This window comes from Otolemur garnettii, unplaced genomic scaffold (assembly GCF_000181295.1).
Source record: "Otolemur garnettii isolate 467f Iridium unplaced genomic scaffold, OtoGar3 scaffold00001, whole genome shotgun sequence".
NCBI lineage: Eukaryota > Metazoa > Chordata > Mammalia > Primates > Galagidae > Otolemur > Otolemur garnettii.
In genome coordinates, this window is record NW_003852396.1 from 26645954 (window position 1) to 26664457 (window position 18504).

General features: G+C 50.0%; 1 protein-coding gene across 1 annotated transcript in view; it reads right to left on the reverse strand.

Annotated features, from left to right (window-relative positions):
- Window positions 1–3428: 3428 nt before the first annotated feature.
- The window catches only part of DGAT2 (diacylglycerol O-acyltransferase 2), a 33998-nt gene continuing 18922 nt past the window's right edge, over window positions 3429–18504 (reverse strand). The window contains exons 3-8 of the mRNA XM_003780888.3: window positions 16608–16715; window positions 16162–16232; window positions 8921–9125; window positions 8200–8374; window positions 6720–6922; window positions 3429–4620 (exon numbers count right to left, since the gene is read on the reverse strand). Of these exons, the coding sequence (XP_003780936.1) occupies window positions 4466–4620; window positions 6720–6922; window positions 8200–8374; window positions 8921–9125; window positions 16162–16232; window positions 16608–16715 (917 nt within the window). The 3' untranslated portion in view covers window positions 3429–4465. The remainder of the gene's footprint in view (window positions 4621–6719; window positions 6923–8199; window positions 8375–8920; window positions 9126–16161; window positions 16233–16607; window positions 16716–18504) is intronic.

The following is an 18504-nucleotide window of genomic DNA, read 5'->3' on the forward strand; positions in this document are numbered from 1 at the left end:
CATTGTCCCTGTCCCTTATAAGAACAGTTGTCATTGGATTTAGGATCCACCCAGATAACCCAGTATTACCTCATCTTGAGATCCTTAATTACATCTGCAAAGACGCCTTTTTTCCAAATAAGGTCATATTCACAGGTTTCGGGGATTAGGACCTATAATTTTGTGGGTCACCATGCCTGTGTGTGGCTTGTGTTCCTTTTCTCCGAAGCCACTCTGCCCAAATTAAGATGGTGTTAATCTGAATTAGATTGCTTTAAATTAAGATGTTAATTGTAACCCCCATGGTAACCACTAATAACTCAAAAATATACAGTAAAAAAAAACAAGCTCATTAAAAAAGTATATTAGAAAATACATGTTTAAAATAAAAGATAGCAGGAATGGAGAAAGCAATAAGAAAACATAAAACACACAGAAAATAAACAGCAAAATAGGAAATGCAAATCCTACCCTATGAGTAATTTTATTTTATTTATTTATTTATTTTTTAAAAGACAGAGTCTCACTTTCTTGCCTTCAGTAGAGTGCTGTGGCGTCACAACTCAGCAACCTCCAGCTCCTGGGGTTAGGCGATTCTCCTGCCTCAGCTTCCTGAGTAGCTGGGACTACAGGCACCCGCCACAACACCTGACTATTTTTTGTTGTTGTTGCAGTTGGGACGGGGCCGGCGCCCTACTCACTGAGCTACAGGCGCCACCCGTGAGTAATTTTATTTTTTTGAGACAGAGTCTCAAGCTGTTGCCCTAGGGTAGAGTGCTGTGGTGTCACAGCTCACAGCAACCACCAACTCCTGGGCTTAAGCAATTCTCTTGCCTCAGCCTCCCAAGCACCTGGGACTGCAGGCACCCGCCACAACACCTAGCTATTTCTTGGTTGTAGTTGTCATTGTTGTTTGGCAGGCCTGGGCTGGATTCAAACCCACCAGCTCTGGTGTACATGGCTGGCGTCCTAGCCACTGAGCTACAGGTGCCGAGCCTCCTATGAGTAATTACATTAACTTTAGAGACTAAACAATCAGAAGGCAGAGAGTAGAAATATGAACATTAAAAAAAAAGATCCAACACAATTATGTCTACAATACTTACAGTTTACACTCACAGACACAAATAGATACGTTGAAAGAGATAGACAGGAAAAGATATTCCATGTAAATAAGCGCCAAAAGAGCTCTGTGGTGCTCTTCCACACTGACGGAGGCTACATGGTAGACTTTAAGGCAAAAATTGTTATTAGGAAGAAGAGCATTTTATAATGATAGAGGGGTAAATCCATCAAGAGATAACAACTATAAACAACCATGCACCTACCAGCAGAGTCTCAAAAAGCATGAAGCAAAAACTGACAGAATGGAAGGAAGAAATAAATACTTCGGAAATAACAGTTCAAGAATTCACCCCCCCAAAAAAAAAAGAATTCAACACCTCGCTTTGAATAATGGACAGAACTAGGCAGAATAGCAGCAGAGAAATAGAAAATATAAGTAACATGATAAATCTACTTGACCAAATGGGCATCTGCACCTGTAAAATATTATAGCTTCTAGTTCAGGGTCAGAACTGTTTAAAGGTCAAAATGGGAAAAGAAAGCTTAGGAAGCTATGTGGCATCTGCCCGAGAACCAGCCTCAGCGCCCCCTTGTGGCCATATCTAGGAACTACAGCTGGACAATGCAGGCGGACTTCAGCCCCCACACCACCACCTAAGGGCAAAGGATTTTCCGGTAAAGGAGGTGCCAGTTCCCGCTCCCAAGGTAAAAACTCCCAACCTAAGGCAATGTTCACAGCATCTACCCGCTCTAGAGTAAGGATGACTCTGGACAGGCTGCTGTTGGACATACGTTGTCCTGGGTTATCATCTCTGCTCTCCTTAGAGATGCTGAGTTCCACCGTGCACAGTAGGTGTTCACTATTCACAGAATTAACATTTGAGAATAATGTCTACCCTTGTGGGGTGGCCTACGTTAGGGCCAGAGCTTGGTCTAAAGCCAGACTCAGATTGCAAGTCAGCATTGGATCAGCCTTAGGATGGGGCTAGGGTGGGGCTGAGACTCTCATCAGACAACAGGCCTTTTCTCCATCCTAAAGGAAATGCCTGTCATCTAACCTGAGCTCTCCAGCCCGAGGCCTGCCTGGTGCGGTAGAATCCACCCTCTATCAGCCCCTCCAGGGAACTCCCTCTCACTGCTCTGTCCTTTCCCCCACCTAGAAACTCTGGAGAAATGGACTCCTTGCTCTTCTGAGCCCAGCGCCCCTGCAACTCCTCTGCCACCACCAATCCCTCTTTCAAATCGGTGATGTTTTTCAGTCAGTTCCCCCCCATCTTCATACCTACTGCTCTGTCACTCCCCTTCCTGACAAACTTCCAGCCACCCTTCCAGCCCAGCTCAGGCATTATCTCCCCAGTGAGGCACCCCAGGTTGGGTTAGAGGCGCTGCCACAGCTCTAACGGCCCTCTGTATCGTCAGCTGTCCCAATGTTTGTTCCTCAGCAGCCCACTCACAGCTTCTGGCACAGAGCAGCTGTCCCTGAGGTGGGTGAACAGCAAAGACAGCCAGAACAGGCATTTTGGCAATACGGAAGTTGGAATGAGGGCGTTTGGTAGGAAAACTGGGAAGGTTTCCCGGGTGCTCAGTACTCACTGGACCCAATGGAACTAGAAAAGGAAAAAGTAGCATCTTGTAATAACTAGGGTGACACCAAGCCAGGGCCAGGGAACAAAATTGGAGTGATTCTGAAAGACTCTTCCTGCTCAGCCATTCCACAGCCTAACAGTTGGACAGGAGTCCTTTACCCCATCTGGCAGGCACCTATGATGACTCCTGGTGGCCTTTGCATTGTGATATCCACTCCCCGGCACAATCCCCCCCGCCCGAGGGGGAGCTGGACCTCATGACTTGCATATAATGAACAGAAAATGACAAAAGTGATAGGGTGACACTTCCACAATTAGGTTATAAAGGACTGTGGCTTCCTTCTTTTCACACGCTGGCTCTTCTCACTTACCCTCTGATGAAGCCATGTTGTGGGCTACCCTTAGGAAAGGCCCATGTGACAAGGAACTGAGAGTGGCCTTGGTCAGCAGCCAGTGAGGAAGTACATCTTGCCAACAACCACTGAAAGTCTTGGAAGTGTATCCTCCCTCAGCTGAGTTTTGAGATGACTGAGGCCTTGGCCAGCACCTGGATTGCAACCTTGGCAGGTCCTGTGCAGAGGACTCTGAGAACTTGAGACTACAAGTTTTGTTTGTAGCCACTAAGTTTCAACACAATCCGTCACACAGCCATACATGACTGCCACAACACAGCAGGGCCATGTGGGCCACAGGAGCAAGGGGCAGAGGGCTCAGCAGGCAGCCCACAGGGCGCTGGTCTTCCCCGAGTGTCAGTAGCAGGAGGGTGCAGATGCAGTGCCAGCAATAACTCAAAGAGGCTTCTCTTTTCCATTTATTTGACAAGGCATATACAAAAGTCTGACATGGTACAATGATCTCATCAAGAGAAAACAGAACACACAGAGGGGCTGGGGTTCCTCCCTGGCTCCACCCCCTCAGAAAGGCACAAATAATGCACATGAGGCTTGGGTCTGGGGGCTTTCTGTCCAGGAATCAATCTGCCGCTCAGAAGGTGCCAGGCCCCTCTGTGCATAGCAGGGAGGCCCTTTCCTTACACCCAAATTTGGGAGTATGGGTTAGGTAAACTGAGGCCATTGGGACCATGTGATCCAGGCCAAGGCTGAGTCTGTACCTTGTGTCATCAGCCTCTTAAGGAAAGCCAGTTCCTCCAACCAGAGCAGAGGCTGGATGATCCCGGAGATGGTGCATCTAGAGCAGCCCTCTGCCCCTCACAGCAGCACCACCACCCCATCCTCATCCTGAAGGCAATCCAGGCTCAGATTTGAAAAACTGGGGGTGGGGTTGGGGCGGCAGAGGGAGCATCAAGCTGGAACATCCCAGCTGCTCACCACTGCCCCCCTCAAAATGTGGCAATTGTGCCCTCTGACTCTTCTCCTTGGCAAGAGGGGCCAGTCCTGTACTCCCCAGCATGGGGTAGTGGGAATACAGGTGTTTGCATTAGAAACGGCTTCTGCCTCCCATCCCTAGGGGCAAAAAGTGAATAATCAAACTGGCCTGAGTCACTAATGGCTGTCTTTCTTCCCCAAACCAGAACTGAGTTTTCTCTGTCATTTCAGGAAGGGAAGAAGGGTTTGTCAAGAAACCATGAATGCCTAGATTTAGCCACCACCTAGAACAGGACAAACTGGAAGTGAAAAGAACTTGACATATTGACTTTTTCTTTCTTAAAAAAGACCTAACATGGTAATGGTTTAACAAAATTATTATAATTTCTTTTAAATAACCCACAGACACCCATGACGCTTCCAAATTTACAGAACAAAAAGCACGCGAGAACTTGGTAGAAAACGATTTGCAGCTCGTTCCTCTGGGGAGGTGACTTCCAGAGGGCTGGTTCAGTTCACCTCCAGGACCTCAGTCTCCGGGAGGCCGAACTTGATCTTATGGCTATCAAAGAGCTTCACCAGGGCCTCCATGTACATGGCATGGTACAGGTCGATGTCCTGCTGGGTCGGGTACTCCAGCTTGGGGATGGTGATGGGCTCACCCACTGCAGGGATGGAGCAGAGGCCTCTGGTTAGTCAATGCCATTCTCCTGGATGGCCACCATGCTGCTGATGGTGGTGACCCTGTGCTACTGGAAACTGTGCTGAATGCTTTATGTCTCTTGTCTCTGACTGTCCCCTTTTACAAAAGACTGAAGCCCAGAGGTATGAGAAGGGACCCACCTAGGACCACATAGCTTAACAGTATGAGCAGTAGATGGCTCAAGACTTGCTGAAACCTCTGCACTGTGCTAGGACTTCCTATAACAGTTGTGGGTTCACATAAACAGCTTTGTTTCTGCTCCACTCTGGGCAAGCCAGTTTACCTCTCTGAGACCCAGGGTCCTCATCTGCCACATGGGGATCCTTCCTCAGAAGGCATTTCTGAGGACCCTGTCAGTAATGTGACATGCTTTAAAAAGTGTGGTTAAGGGTGGGAAAGAGAGGAGGAGACCAACATTTGTACATCTGTGCATTGTTTTATTTTCTAATTCTGCTTTGTCTCCATACCCAACTAGCCCAATCCTGCCAATGCTATGTCTGAAATTTTTCCCAGCTCCATCCATTCCTCTTCTATCTCCCTCAAGCCACTGGCTACCACCAAGCCTCTGGTCTGGACTTTGAGCTTCCGTTTTTGCCCCTTCTGACCATTTTCTATCCAGCAGCCCCAAGGACCACTTTAAAATGCAAACCCTCCCCTCCCCTCCCAAAGACCTTCAAGTAGCTTCGCAGTCTCCATGTAAGGGAAAAACACGGTGGCACTGCCCACAGGACCCTGTCCCTGCCCAGCCACACCTGTGCATGGAAAAATTCCTGCTACCTCACTGCTGCTTTATCTCTGTCTAAAAGCACAAAGCGAGTGACCTGGTCTGTGAATGCAAAGTATGTGTGTGAGCTTTGGCCCCTCAAGTCCACTGCTGAGGGCCTATGTGCTCCCTCGGAATCTCTAGCTTGTGACCTATTAACCCGCATGCACACCAATAATAGGTAATTCTTTGAATCCTCCAAACCTTTCCAAATACACCCAAAGCAACACAGCTGAGGGCCAAGTGCACAGTTTTTGCTACACTTCTAGCCATGCTTATGCTCCAGTAATATTGATATTTTTTCTATTCTTCAAAAATCTACACAATCTTGTTTCTGAAACTTTACTTTGGCTATTGTTTCTTTTTTCTTTCTTTCTTTTTTTTTTTTTTTGAGACAGAGTCTCACTTTGTCACCCTCAGTAGAGTGCCATGGCATCACAGATCACAGCAACCTCTAACTCTTGAGCTCAAGTGATTCTCTTGCCTCAGCTTCCCAAGTTGCTGGGACTACTGGTGTCCACCACAACACCTGGCTATTTTTAGAGACAAGGTCTTGCTCTGGCTCAGGCTGGTCTTGATTGAACCTGTGAGGTCAGGGCAACCCAACCACCCCGGCCTCACAGAGTGCTAGGATTACAGCCCGGCTATTGTTTCCGATAGAAACTTTCCTGCTCCTCTCTTTTGCTGGATAATTCTTATCAGCAATATGAGTCACCTCCTCCCTGGAGTCCACTGTGACCCCTGAGAGAACCCACACATCGTCCTCACTTCCCCCCTTGCTCTTTGCTGTAATGTAATCTTCTCTGAAGACAAGTGGCCACTGTAAACCCAGACACTGAGGGTCTTATGCTCTCACCTGTCACAGTGCTTGTTTCCCAGAAAAGGCCCTATCTTCAACACCCTTCCCCATAGCTCCTATCCGCAATCAACATGTCAAAGTCCTGGCTCACACCTGTCAGGCCTTGGCTGGTTCGAATCCAGCCCAGGCCTGCCAAACAACTACAACCAAAAAAAAAAAAAGAGTGGCTGGGCATTGTGGCAGGCACCTGTAGTCCCAGCTACTTGGGAGGCTGAGGCATGAGAATTGCTTAAGCCCAAGAGTTTGCAGTTGCTATGAGCTGTGATGCCACAGCACTCTACCAAGAGCAACATAATGAGACTCTGTCTCAAAAAAAAGTCAAAGTCCTCATGGCTAAAAGCATGGCTGTCAGAGCCATGCCACCACTGGAATCCTGCCTCTACCACCACTAGTGGTACAGCACCCTGCATTCAGGACAGCCCTCGGGCTGGGGGCTTACCAACAGTGGTGATGGGTTTGGAGTAGGGCACCAGCCCCCAAGTGTCAGAGGAGAAGAGGCCTCGGCCATGGAAGATGCATGGGGCAAAGCCAATATACTTCTGGAACTTCTTCTGGACCCATCGGCCCCAGGAACCCTCCTGGAAGATCACCTGCTTGTATACTTCATTCTCCCCAAAGGAGTAGGTAGGAACCAGGTCGGCTCTGGAAGGGAGAAGCCAGGGTCTGTCATAGCCTAATTACTGATCTCAGTTCCTAGGTCAACACAGAGGCCCTGGACACCAGCTAGCGGGTACCAGAATCACCTGGAGGAGCCAAACTTATGTCCGCTCACTACCTAGACCTGATGGATCCTCTACCCACCTGCTAGTGACTACAGAGCACATTCAGGCTCAGAGAGGAAAAGGGAAGGCTGAGCGCCCTGCCCTGGAATGCCTGCTCTTCACCCTCCTCGCTCAGCATGCCTCCACTGGGAAGTTCTCCCTGTCCCACCTCTCAGCCCTGGACTCATCTCTTGTCACACTCTCAGCACAGTGGGCTGTCATTATCTGTCCCTCTTCCTTCCCCTACCCTTTGTGCGCCCTGCAGGCATCAACTGGGTCTGATCTGACTGTGTCCCCAGGGACTGGTTCAGGACTGAAACCTGCAGAGCAGCCTTTTCTCCCATAGCCTAACATAAGATCCTGAGGGGACAGAGAAAAGAGCTGCTGTCTGCAGCCACACTCCAGGCTGCGGGGGCCTAGATGGGTGACTTGGAGCCTTCCCTAACTGGAAGAACTGCAGGCTGGCCCATGGCACTGCTAGAGGGCCATCACCCCAGGACCCTGAGCTCACACATGGGAGGAAAGCAGTGGACCCCAAGTCCAAACAGCTTTGCTCTGTATCTCACAACAGCTCTCACTTAGCCTCCCTCAGTTTTCTCCAATGAGAAATGGGGATGTCATCACCTGTGGGGTGCTAGGGAACCAAATGGGACTGTAGAGTGAATGTACTTTGTCAAATAGGATGCACTGAATAGGTGGCTATGCAGATTGTGCCCCCAATTTTCTAGAAAGGGTCACAGAAACCCAAGCCACCCAGCCCCTCTCTTCCTACCCTCAGAGTGACTCCTCCAGAAGCCCTCCCTGCTGTTTCCAGCCACACAATCCCCCAGCCCCCACACCCTCTTTCTTTCTTAGCAACAAGATGCATTTGGGGCCCAGGCAGCAAGTCTTTTACACAGTCCCACATGTAAGCCTGTCTCTCAGCCTACCTGCAAGGGCCGAGGGGCACAGTTTGCTTCTCTATCCCATGTGGACACCCAGCCTACACATCAAAGTAGGTCCAGACCATGCTGTCTGGGCTCCAACTTCCCCTTCCTGACACAATGATAGACGCCCACTAGCCGTTCCCAGAGCCTGGGCCCTGCCTTTGGGGGCCACAGAGCCTGCTGCCCTAGGCTGAGGAAAGCCCTGGAGGGGTGTGTGTAGGGAGGTACTTACCCATGGCGCAGGGCTAGTTTTACAAATCCCTTGCGGTTCCGTAGGGTGACAGCATTCTTGCCAGGCATGGAACTTAGGGACTCAGCTGCACCCCCAACCACAATGATGATGGCATTGCCAGTCCCATTTTTTGAGAGCAAGTAGTCTATGGTGTCCCGGTTTACAGGGCAGATGCCTGGTGGGGAGAGAATGATGGATAATCTGGGTTGCCCATGGAGGCACTCCCCCACTCTGTTGGTCAACTGTGAAACAAAAAGAAGCCTGGACTTGGGCCCCAGACCTAACTCAGCCCCCTTGAACCTGTCTGGTCCTGCATAAGCCACTCATTTCTCTGCACCTCAGCTCACTTATCTAAGATGGGAATAATGATACAAATTCATATGGGGAGTTCATTCACTTGGCAAACATTCCCTGAGGTCCTTACTCTGCTAACCTAAGGCTGAGTGCTAGGGATCCCAAAGAACCAGGCTGGTGGGAGGTCACAGGCAAGTAGATAATGACAATGCCATGGACAACAATCAGGTGGTGCAGAGGGCAACACAAGGGCTAGGGTACCCTGAGAAGGAGTCAGAGAAGGCTTCATCAGGAAGATGTTATCCAGGCTGTATCCTGAAGATCGTATGAATAGCCTTCCTGCTCAGCCCTGACCTACCCTGCTCAGTAGAGAAGCTCAGGCCTTGATAGTGGTGCCCAGCAGAGGTAGGCAAGGGTAGATTCTCACCTCCAGACATCAGATACTCCCTCAGCACTGGCATCCGGAAGTTGCCAGCCAGGGTGGCCAGGTAAGGCCTTATGCCAGGGAACTTCTTGCTCACTTCTGTGGCCTCTGTACTGAAGTTGCAGAAGGCACCCAGGCCCATGATGCCATGGGGGTGGTATCCAAGGATATAGTTCCTGGTGGTCAGCAGGTTGTGTGTCTTCACCAGCTGCAAGGAAAACTCTGAGTCAAAGGGAACTAGCTGTGTAAGGGGTATGGGGCATGCCCAAAAGGTCAAGGAGAGACCAGACACATCAGGTCCTCTGGGACTCTGTGGCCAGAAGGACTGCAGAGACTCTCCATCATGACCTCAGACTCTCATCACAGGGGTCACAGTGCAGGTGCTTTCAGTCATGGACTGTCAGTCCCCGGGAAAGGGCAGGGGGTTTTCTTCCTCATTCCTTTATTCCCCAGCCAAGCACACACCAGGTCTTCTTATTCACACTCTGCCAACCTCCTAGTTCCCTTGCCCTGGGCCCATCCTCCTTGCCACAGCCAGAGTGACTGTTCTAAAACCCAAATCTAACTTCTGTCACTTTCAGAGTAAAGAGGATATCCAGCTTTCATCACGGTAAAGTCCAAGTTCCTGAGTTTGGTAACAGGGGCCTTGGCTACAAGCTCTGCCCTCAGAGTCTGTCTCCTCACACTGCGAGCTCTTTGGAGGTAGAGTCTGTCTAGCTCTATGCCCTGATGGCCAACCAGTGGCTCACAGAATGAGCTGTGTAGCTCACCTCCTACTCTCCTGGCCCAGAGAAGGGACACTGCAGCAGGCCTGCCAGCCATCTGGGCTCAGCTCAGGTTCTGAGGCAGGAAGGACAGGACATGGCAAGTGACAGCCCTGGTGCCAGCCAGCCTGGGGGTGGGGGGAGGTCAGCTGTATGGCTACAGCAGCTGAGGGCCTGACCTATGGTACTATCAACAAAGCTGTCCTGGGATGCTCCAAACAATCATTGGCTTCCTCACGACCCACCTCCTGCCTTGCAGCTGGTGGCCTGGAGGGGCAGGGTAGGGGTGCAAAGTTTCCCCAAACCCTGAGCATGAGAGGCACTGAGCCTGAGACATTCACCTAGAATTACAAGGAATAGAGAGGGTAGAGGGTGCTGAGAGGGATGGAGAGGAAGGGTATTCATGTAATATCACTTTTTTTCTGATCAGAAAAATAACTGAAGAATTTTAAAAGTACAGGAAAGTGAAAAGAAAATTAAAAATACCTGTAATACCTCCATCCAGATAAAATAGTCTGACATACTGGAGAGTATCCTTTTCTACTTAAATATGCTCTTTTCAAATGGCACAAAATTGAGGTTATATGGTTGGTAACGTTTTGTTATCATTTTCCACCAAAATATCTCATAGCTATTTGTCATTACCAAGTCAAGTTACACATCTTCTCACGGCAGCATTAGTATTCTCTGACACAGCTGTGCTAGGTGGAATAGCACTGACTCAGACCCCAACTGCTGGACATTTTAAAAGCTTCCAAATTTTCCCTCTTAGAAAGTGCCTCTAGGCTTGGCACCCATAGCACAGGTTATGGCGCCAGCCACATACACAGAGGGTGGAGGGTTCGAACCCAGCCCAGGCCTACTAAACAACTGCAACAAAAAATAGCCAGGCGTTGTGGTGGGCACCTGTAGTCCCAGCTACTTGAGAGGCCGAGGCAAAGGTATTGCTTAAGCCCAAGAGTTTGAGGTTGCTGTGAGCTACAACACCACAGTACTCTACCCAGGGTGATATAGTGAGACTCTGTCTCAAAAAACAAACAAACAAACAAAAGAAATAGTGCTTCTATATGCTTCTTCATGTGGACCAAGATAAAGTATTCACGAGACAAACTTCTAGAAATATAATTCTTGGGTAAAAGGGTCATGTTGGTCTTTTTGGCTGCTCTGTCTCAAGAGAGGTGACATCGATAACATTTCCACCTGAGTGCTTGAAAGTGCCCCCTCCCTGCAGGATGCCAGCTGGAAGCAGTAACTGGCCACTGGGAGACTATCATGAGCCTTGGTTTTCTGTGACTCTAGGCCTCAGGACCTCCTGGCTGAGTGAAGAAACTTGTATACAGTTTCAGGAGAGAAGGTGCTGGTGGCTGGTCTCAAAAAACTGAAATCCAAACCTTCAGATGACAGAGGCCTAAGGGAACAGAGGGAGCCTGACACCATTCCCAGCCAGTATGTGTAAATGCGAGCAAGACTCCCTTAATCTCACCCACTACTGCCTGGGATATCTGTACTCCTCCCGCTCTGCCTTTGGCAAGCTGATTAAAGCTGCCCCAAACCCCAACCGACACGCAGCTGCCCATCAAATAAATGGGGAACAGCAGCTAGTGTGGGCAAGGACAGAGAGGATCTAGTTCTACATGAGCTTTGCTAGACTGTTGATCTGATGTTTGGCCTCCTCAAGCGCAGGTCTGCCCACCCAGTTGACTCTCACAAAGCAAATCTGAAGCACCTTGTTTGAGTTTCCATAAAAAACAAAAACATTGGGTTAAGAGTGAGGCAGCCAGCTTGGCACCTGTGACTCAAGTGGCTAAGGCACCAGCCACATACACCTAAGGTGGCAGGTTCGAATCCAGCCCGGGCCCACCAAACAATGATGGCTGCAACCAAAAAATAGCCGGGTGTTGTGGCGGGTGCCTGTGGTCCCAGCTACTTGGGAGGCTGAGGCAGGAGACTCGCTTGAGCCCAGGAGTTGGAGGTTGCTGTCAGTTGTGATGTCTCAGCACTCTAACCAAGGGGACAGCTTGAGGCTCTGTCTCAAAAAAATAAATAAATAAAAGAGGCAGCCAGCACCAGGCTGGGCCCAGGCCTATCCTGATAGAGTGCCCAAAGCACAGAACGGGCTGGCTGAGCCCTGAAAGATCTAGGCCATTCCTTGGGTGACATGGGCAGACTGCAGGCTAGGGAAAGGAGCTGCTGCTTTCCTTGAGGCAGCTGCAGAGAATCATTCTCCACATCTAAACCAGGCCACCCAGCTGGCTATGCTTCTTCCCTGGGCTTCTGGGATGGAGATGTGTCACCTGGAACCCTAGCTGGCTCTTTAAGTGATTTCTTCTCTCTTTAAGCCTCTATCTCTGGTGGGATATTTGGTTAAATGAGATGCCTTGGGGCACTGTGCAGGTTAATGGCCCTTGGTGCAGTACCCAAAGGAATGCAGGCACCTGACACAGCTTTGATCTGTTCACGTCACCCTCCCCTCCCCTGAGGGCTGGAAAGAATGTCCACTCTGGAGGGAAGGGGAAGGACACTGCTGATGAAGCCTCTATTGGCATACCTGTTCTTGTGTCCCTTAACTATTTCCCATGGCAAAGTCCCAACCCAATGGGGTGCCCAGGCAGGGCTGCTGGCTAACACAGTCTGGGACATAGTCCTGGCAAGTTAGTCATCATACCCTGTCTCCTAGGAAAGGTGCTCAGATAGGCTTGTGCTACCCAGCACCAAGTAAAGGAAGAAAAGTCAAGCCCAGAGGATAGCAAGGACTTGCCCAAGCTTACTGAGCAGGACACAGTGGCAGAGGAACACGGGGACATAGGAGTAAGAATGTGGGCCCTGAAGCAGACAGCCCTGGTTCCTGTACCTATCCTGCTACTGCTTTGTGACCTTGGACCATCCCTCCTCTCTGGGCCTCATCTGCTCATCTGTGAAATAAGGCAGGTGGACCAACAGATGATTCTAAGTTCTGAGGGTCTTTCCTAGTCTCCCCTCCAGAGATCCTGCCTACAACTCAGGGAGAGGTGACCCAAGGCACTGTCTACTCCTCTTCCACATAGCTGGTGGTCTTGGGTGCTGCTAACACCTGAGCCCCACCTCTGCCAGGAGGGATATTCTGTGGACCAGCTGAGCTGCTCTGGTGACAAAGAGAAAAAAGTCCCACCAGGAAGGGAGTGGGAGGGTTGGGTGGGTACAGCTGGAGCTCCCTATTACATAATCATTGGCAAGAAGCCAGGAAAGGGGGGGTGGGGCACAAGGTCACAGAACCCTCAAGTGAGCTGGACCTGATATCAGATCACCAAGGCAAATCCCTGTACAGAAGGGGAGCCTGAGGCCTGCAGGGGCAAGGGCTAAGCCCAGCCTATGTCTCACCCTGAGGCTCAGCACACCAGCCTGCCTCGGACCCAGCTTAGCCTCACAGGGCCCTCACAGGGCCACCCACATGCGCCCTATGGTTCCAAATCCTAGCTGACTTGTCAGAACAGAGACGTGGTAAGGATATAGGGGCCTGTTTTGGTTCTTTTAGAAGGTGCAGATCAGGTGGGGTAGGACACCTACCTGTTCCAGGTCTGACTAATGGTCATTAGGACATTCTATTCTAGGCAAAGAGGCTATTGGCCTCAGTGGATCAGGGTACAGTGGCAAGAGAGATGACTGAGGCCTGGCCCCTGAGGTGAGAGAAAGTGGAGAGGACAGAGTCTATAATCACTCACATCCATCCATAACTTATCACTTTTTAATCACATATGAACAGCTCCATTTTGTAGATGAGGCAAGTGAGGGTCAGCAAGCTTGAGAAAGTCTGCTGTGGTCCTATGGGCAGAAGTGACAACATTGAGCAGGATTCACTGGACAGGGAGCTCACCCCCGGGGCAGGGACCAGGGTCCCCTTCTGTCCCCTCATGCCCAGCACAGAGCCCAGTCAGCCCTGGATGAGGAGCCACAACAGCAGGTTAGTGTAGGCAGTGACAGAGCAGGAACTTAAGCCCAGGTCCCCAACAGCAAAGTGAGGAGAGGAAGACCCAGAAGTTGCAATCAATCCAATAGGGGAAATCCAGTGAATCTCTCCCAGAAAAATAGGCAGTAGGAATTCAGAGGGAAAGAACCCGGATCCCAGACTCCAGAAGCCTGGAGTTACTAATGCTTCCAATGTACTGACTGTGCAACCTGGACAATCCTTGACCCTATCTGGGGCAGTGTTCTGTAGAGGATCCAACCCTGTACAAAATGAGAGAGTTGGATCCTATGATGCAACACCCTCCCAAGCAACAACAGCATCACATTTTTGGCAGCCAGAGAGATGGGATTAGGAAAAGAGAGGAAGCCCTGAACCCAAGCAGGAGCATCCTGAGAAAACTAGGTTTAGGCTGAGGGTGGGAAGAAGGAGCTGGCCCTGGAACCACCCCCACAATACCAGATACATCGGAAGAGTGTGAGGTTACCCAGCTGCATCCCAAGTGCAGCAAACCAGAATGTCTCAGTCTCTGACTCACAACAGCAAACGAACACCACCTTGCATCACGCACAGAACTCTTTCACACTCACACGCTAAACCACTCTGCGGCCCCACTGCCTTCTGCTTGGTTACCCAAGCAGCCAGGGTGTGCCAGGGCTGGAGTGCTGAGAGCTGGACAGACAGGTCTTTCCCCTTCAGGGAAAAGCTTTAGGATTCTGCCAGAGTTATCTACCATCCACCAGCATCGCCCACATGCATCAGCCCAGCCTGCAGAACAGGCCGGGAGCCAGATAGAGCTGGGATTGAAGGCCAGACTGAGCTACCATTTATCTTGTAACACCTCGGGGTTGGTCCCAGAGAAGACGGGTGCTCAGAAGAGCAGCGCAGGATCCTACACCAGTCAATGGTGCAGGAGGAAGGAAACCCAGAGACCACTTGGTCTAAATGTGCTTCACATGGAGAGGCTGTGCCCTGTGAGGGACAGCATCTCACCCAGGGTCATACTGGGCTTTTCCTGTCTCCATCCTCCAAGCCTCTGTGAAGCCTGAATATCCACCCCAGTTTATTCCCTGAGCTCTGGAGCACAGAAAGGTAGCACTGCTGTGGTGGGAAGAGCCCACACTTTGAGGCAGGACAACTCTCACTGGTTTTGTTCAACTTTGCTATGTTCTGACCTATAGTGTCTTCGGTAAAAAGGCGATAAAGTTACTGGCTTGTCTTATGGGGTGCTGTGAGGGTCAAAGGAGACTCCCTGGGAAAAGTTGCCAGCTCCTTGAAGCCGATAAATGGCTCTTCTCCCTCTTGCATCTGCTTCCTCACCATCTTCTCAGCCTTTGACTTCCTCTCAAACTCGGGTGCTGATGCTCCACTGTTCTCCCTGCCTCCCCAGTGCACCTCTCCTTTAAGGCGCAGTTCTAGGAGCACCTTGTTCAGGAACCTTCCCAACCACTTCAGCTCCCAGGGTCTCACACTTCTTTTCCAGCACATTAATTAAATCATTAAATCCAACACATTAAATCACCCCTAGCAAATGGCTAAGAGAAGTGATCTTTTTTCCTTTTTTTTGAGACAGAGTCTCACTACCTCGCCCTCAGTAGAGTGTCGTGGCATCACAGTTCACAGCAACCTCAAACTCTTGGACTTAGCAATTCTCTTGCCTCAGCCTCCCAAGTAGCTGGGACCACACGCACCCACCACAACGCTTGGTTATATTTTGTTGCAGTTGTTGTTGTTTAGCGGTCAGGGCCTGGGTTCCAACCCACCAGCCCCAGTGTATGTGGTTGGCGCTGTAACCACGATGCAGTGGGCACTGGGCTGAGAAGTGGTATTTCTCTGAGAACTCTGGAAGGAAAGAAAGCCCTGCACACTTAATATTTTAGGTTCTATCCCTGGTTCAGGCCAGAAAAACATGGACTACCTTAGTATTGCTCTTGATAAATCACCTCCATTTCAAGTCAGGCCCTCAATAGTCACTGAGGCAAATATGCAATGGCCATAACATACACTGTTATACCCACGCCTTACATCTCTCGGGCTCAGTGTATGTAATACCTTTTAGATCCAAACCCTAGAACAGTGGTTCTCAACCTTCCTAATGCTGCAGCCCTTTTAATATAGTTCCTGTGGGTTGCGACCCACAGGTTGAGAACCACTGCCCTAGAACAAGTCTTGTTTCCCACAAAGAACTAATACATTTCTTCCTCCCCAAACAAAGGCTAACTACTATCATGTTTCTCTTTTAAGCTCTCAGAGCTGAATGTGAAGCTCAAATGCAGCAACTCTGTTGACTCTTCTGGCTGAAATACTAGTATTTCCCCTCCCAGTCTTGATTTTTCTCTTTACCTGGTATGGCGTTCTATGCACCCTAAGTTGTCACAAACCCTGCATAAAGGGGGGTATGGTAAGACCAAATGCTCATAGTGAAAGACCCATATGGTTCAACTCAGCACTCAGGGTCTCTGTGAGTGGGTAGGTTAGGGCCCGAGTTGGTAATTCCCAACCGTTCCCACCTTCCCAAGGTGACACCCACAACACTTTACCTGGATGGGAAAGTAGTCACGAAAATAGCGCCACACAGCCCAGTTTCGGACCCACTGAGACCTCCTGCCACCTTCCAGAAAAGAAAAATAACAATGTTGGGAACAAGTGGGAGTGGCTGGATATCTGGGCAAGGAGACCAGACAGAACCAGTTTGAAACCCCCAGGTAGGTGACTATCACCCCAGGCAGCATCTTTGTCCTCTTCCCAGTGGGCCACTTCCACATCATTCCCTCACAGTTCGCAAACCTTTGAGCAACTGTGAACTCCTAGGAGGATGAGAATGGTGCACTTTGAGGGGCTTTTAACCCCTCATCCCAAGCCACACTCTGCACTAGCCAATGCTTTCCACAAAGTAGGTGTTAAAAGAAACATTCATGATGAACTTGTGCAGTGGGGAAAATATCCCAAGGGTGAGGGAGTGGGCAAGGGAGGCCCATGAGCTTACCTTTCTTGGGCGTGTTCCAGTCAAACACCAGCCAGGTAAAGTAGAGCACAGCAATCAGCCAGCAATCAGTGCAGAAAGTGTACATTAGGATGGCGCTGCAGGCCACTCCTGGTAGGGAGGCAGACAGCCACAGGTCAGCCCTGTCCTCCCTGTCTGGGCCCCACCTCCCCTCTGGCCAACAGTGGAATGAGCGTTTACTGGGGCACTAAGCCAGGCACAGCTGGAGCCATGGGCATCGGGTCCTGCAGGCCCTGAGAAATGGCTAAAGGGGTACTTGGCCTGCAAGGAGCAGGCTCAGGGCACATGAGCCTCACCTCCTAGACTCTGATGGGCTATCACGGTGTTGAGGGCCACACAGACCCCACATTGTCTGAGCAGTAGCACCAGAGGAGGGAGACTTTGGCTTCTTTGTTGTTGTGAGACAACAAAGTCCCTTTGTCCCTCTAGTAGAGTGCTATGGTGTCATAGCTCACAGCAACCTCAAACTCGTGCACTCAAGTGATTTTCTTGCCTCAGTCTCCCGAGTAGCTGGGACTATTGGCACCTGCTACAATACCCAGCTATTTTTAGAGACGAGGTCTCACTCTGGCTCAGGCTGGTCTCGAATCTGTGAACTCAGACAATCCACCTGCCTCAGACTCCCAGAGTGCTAGGATTACAGGCGTGAACCACTGCGCCTGGTGCTTTGGCTTCCTGTAATGCTGTTCTTATTGTTCCCTCCTTGCATGATCCAGCTACACCCAATGCCCAGCACAGCTGCCATGGATAAGGGGAAGGAACAGCCAGCAAGCACCTCTGATCTCAGGTGAGAGGCGGGTGAACTTTTACCCCACTGAGAGGTGAGAACACTGAGGCTCAAGGGGGAGGGAACTTGCCCAAAGTCACCTGAAAGGAGAGTAGCAGAGGCAGGATTCAAACTTAGGCCTGACTCTGAAGTTGATACTCTGACCAGAAATAAAGTCCCAGACAGTCACTGGAGGGACCTGAGAGAGGGGATTCCTGCCCCAGGAGGAGAGCTGGCACCTTCCCAACTAAATGGAGGACCAGGAGTCTCAGGCCAAAGCTCAGAGTTTATCAGTCTCCCTCCCCTCAAAAACGATGTCACTTAGAAGACTAGAGGCCAGTTATGGATCACCCTGTTCTGCGCCTGCTGGCCATAGATGACATAACCTGGCACAGAGATAAGGGAAGCTCGTGCCAGGCCTGGTTTATCTCTTGCCTCACCCCTCGATGCCCTCCTCAGGGCTGCTTTCTTTCCCATTTATACCTAGCCTTCAAGGCCTAGCTCAGACCTCATCTCTTCAAGTGTTCCCCACTTGTTCACTTACTTTATGAATAAAAATGAAAAATAATTAAGTATGTTTTAGGGGAAGCAATGACTTAGCTTTCATTTATTTTCTGTAGAAAACATTATAAAATACATTCAAATAAAGATTCAAAGAATATCTAGTCAAAATGTAAAAAACACAATTATAGAGTTATGACAGGAAGTTACTTAAGACAAATATCTCATGTTATTTTTCTGGATTTTTGTGGGTTTTGTGACTGCTTATAAATAAATAATGTTTTTGATTAAACAAAAAGGAGTGTTCCCCAATATCACACCATCTTCACATGGATCTCTCACCCCTGAATTCCCCACACTGGGGGGTAGAGCATTTATTTGCCCTTTAGCACTCAGCACAGGCCAGCAGGCAGCAGGTACTCATGCTTGGTAGAAGCAACGTGGCCTCCTTCCAGTACCCTCTGCACTGCCCAGGGAAGGAGGCCAACCCTTGCTGTGTGCCTGTGCTGGGCAGTAGCTGGTCACAGGTGCTGTAGGGATACCATGCTTTTTTCCACCATGTTGAGTCACCTCTGGTTTCCTGTGAGAGAGGATAAGGCCAGATGAAGATTC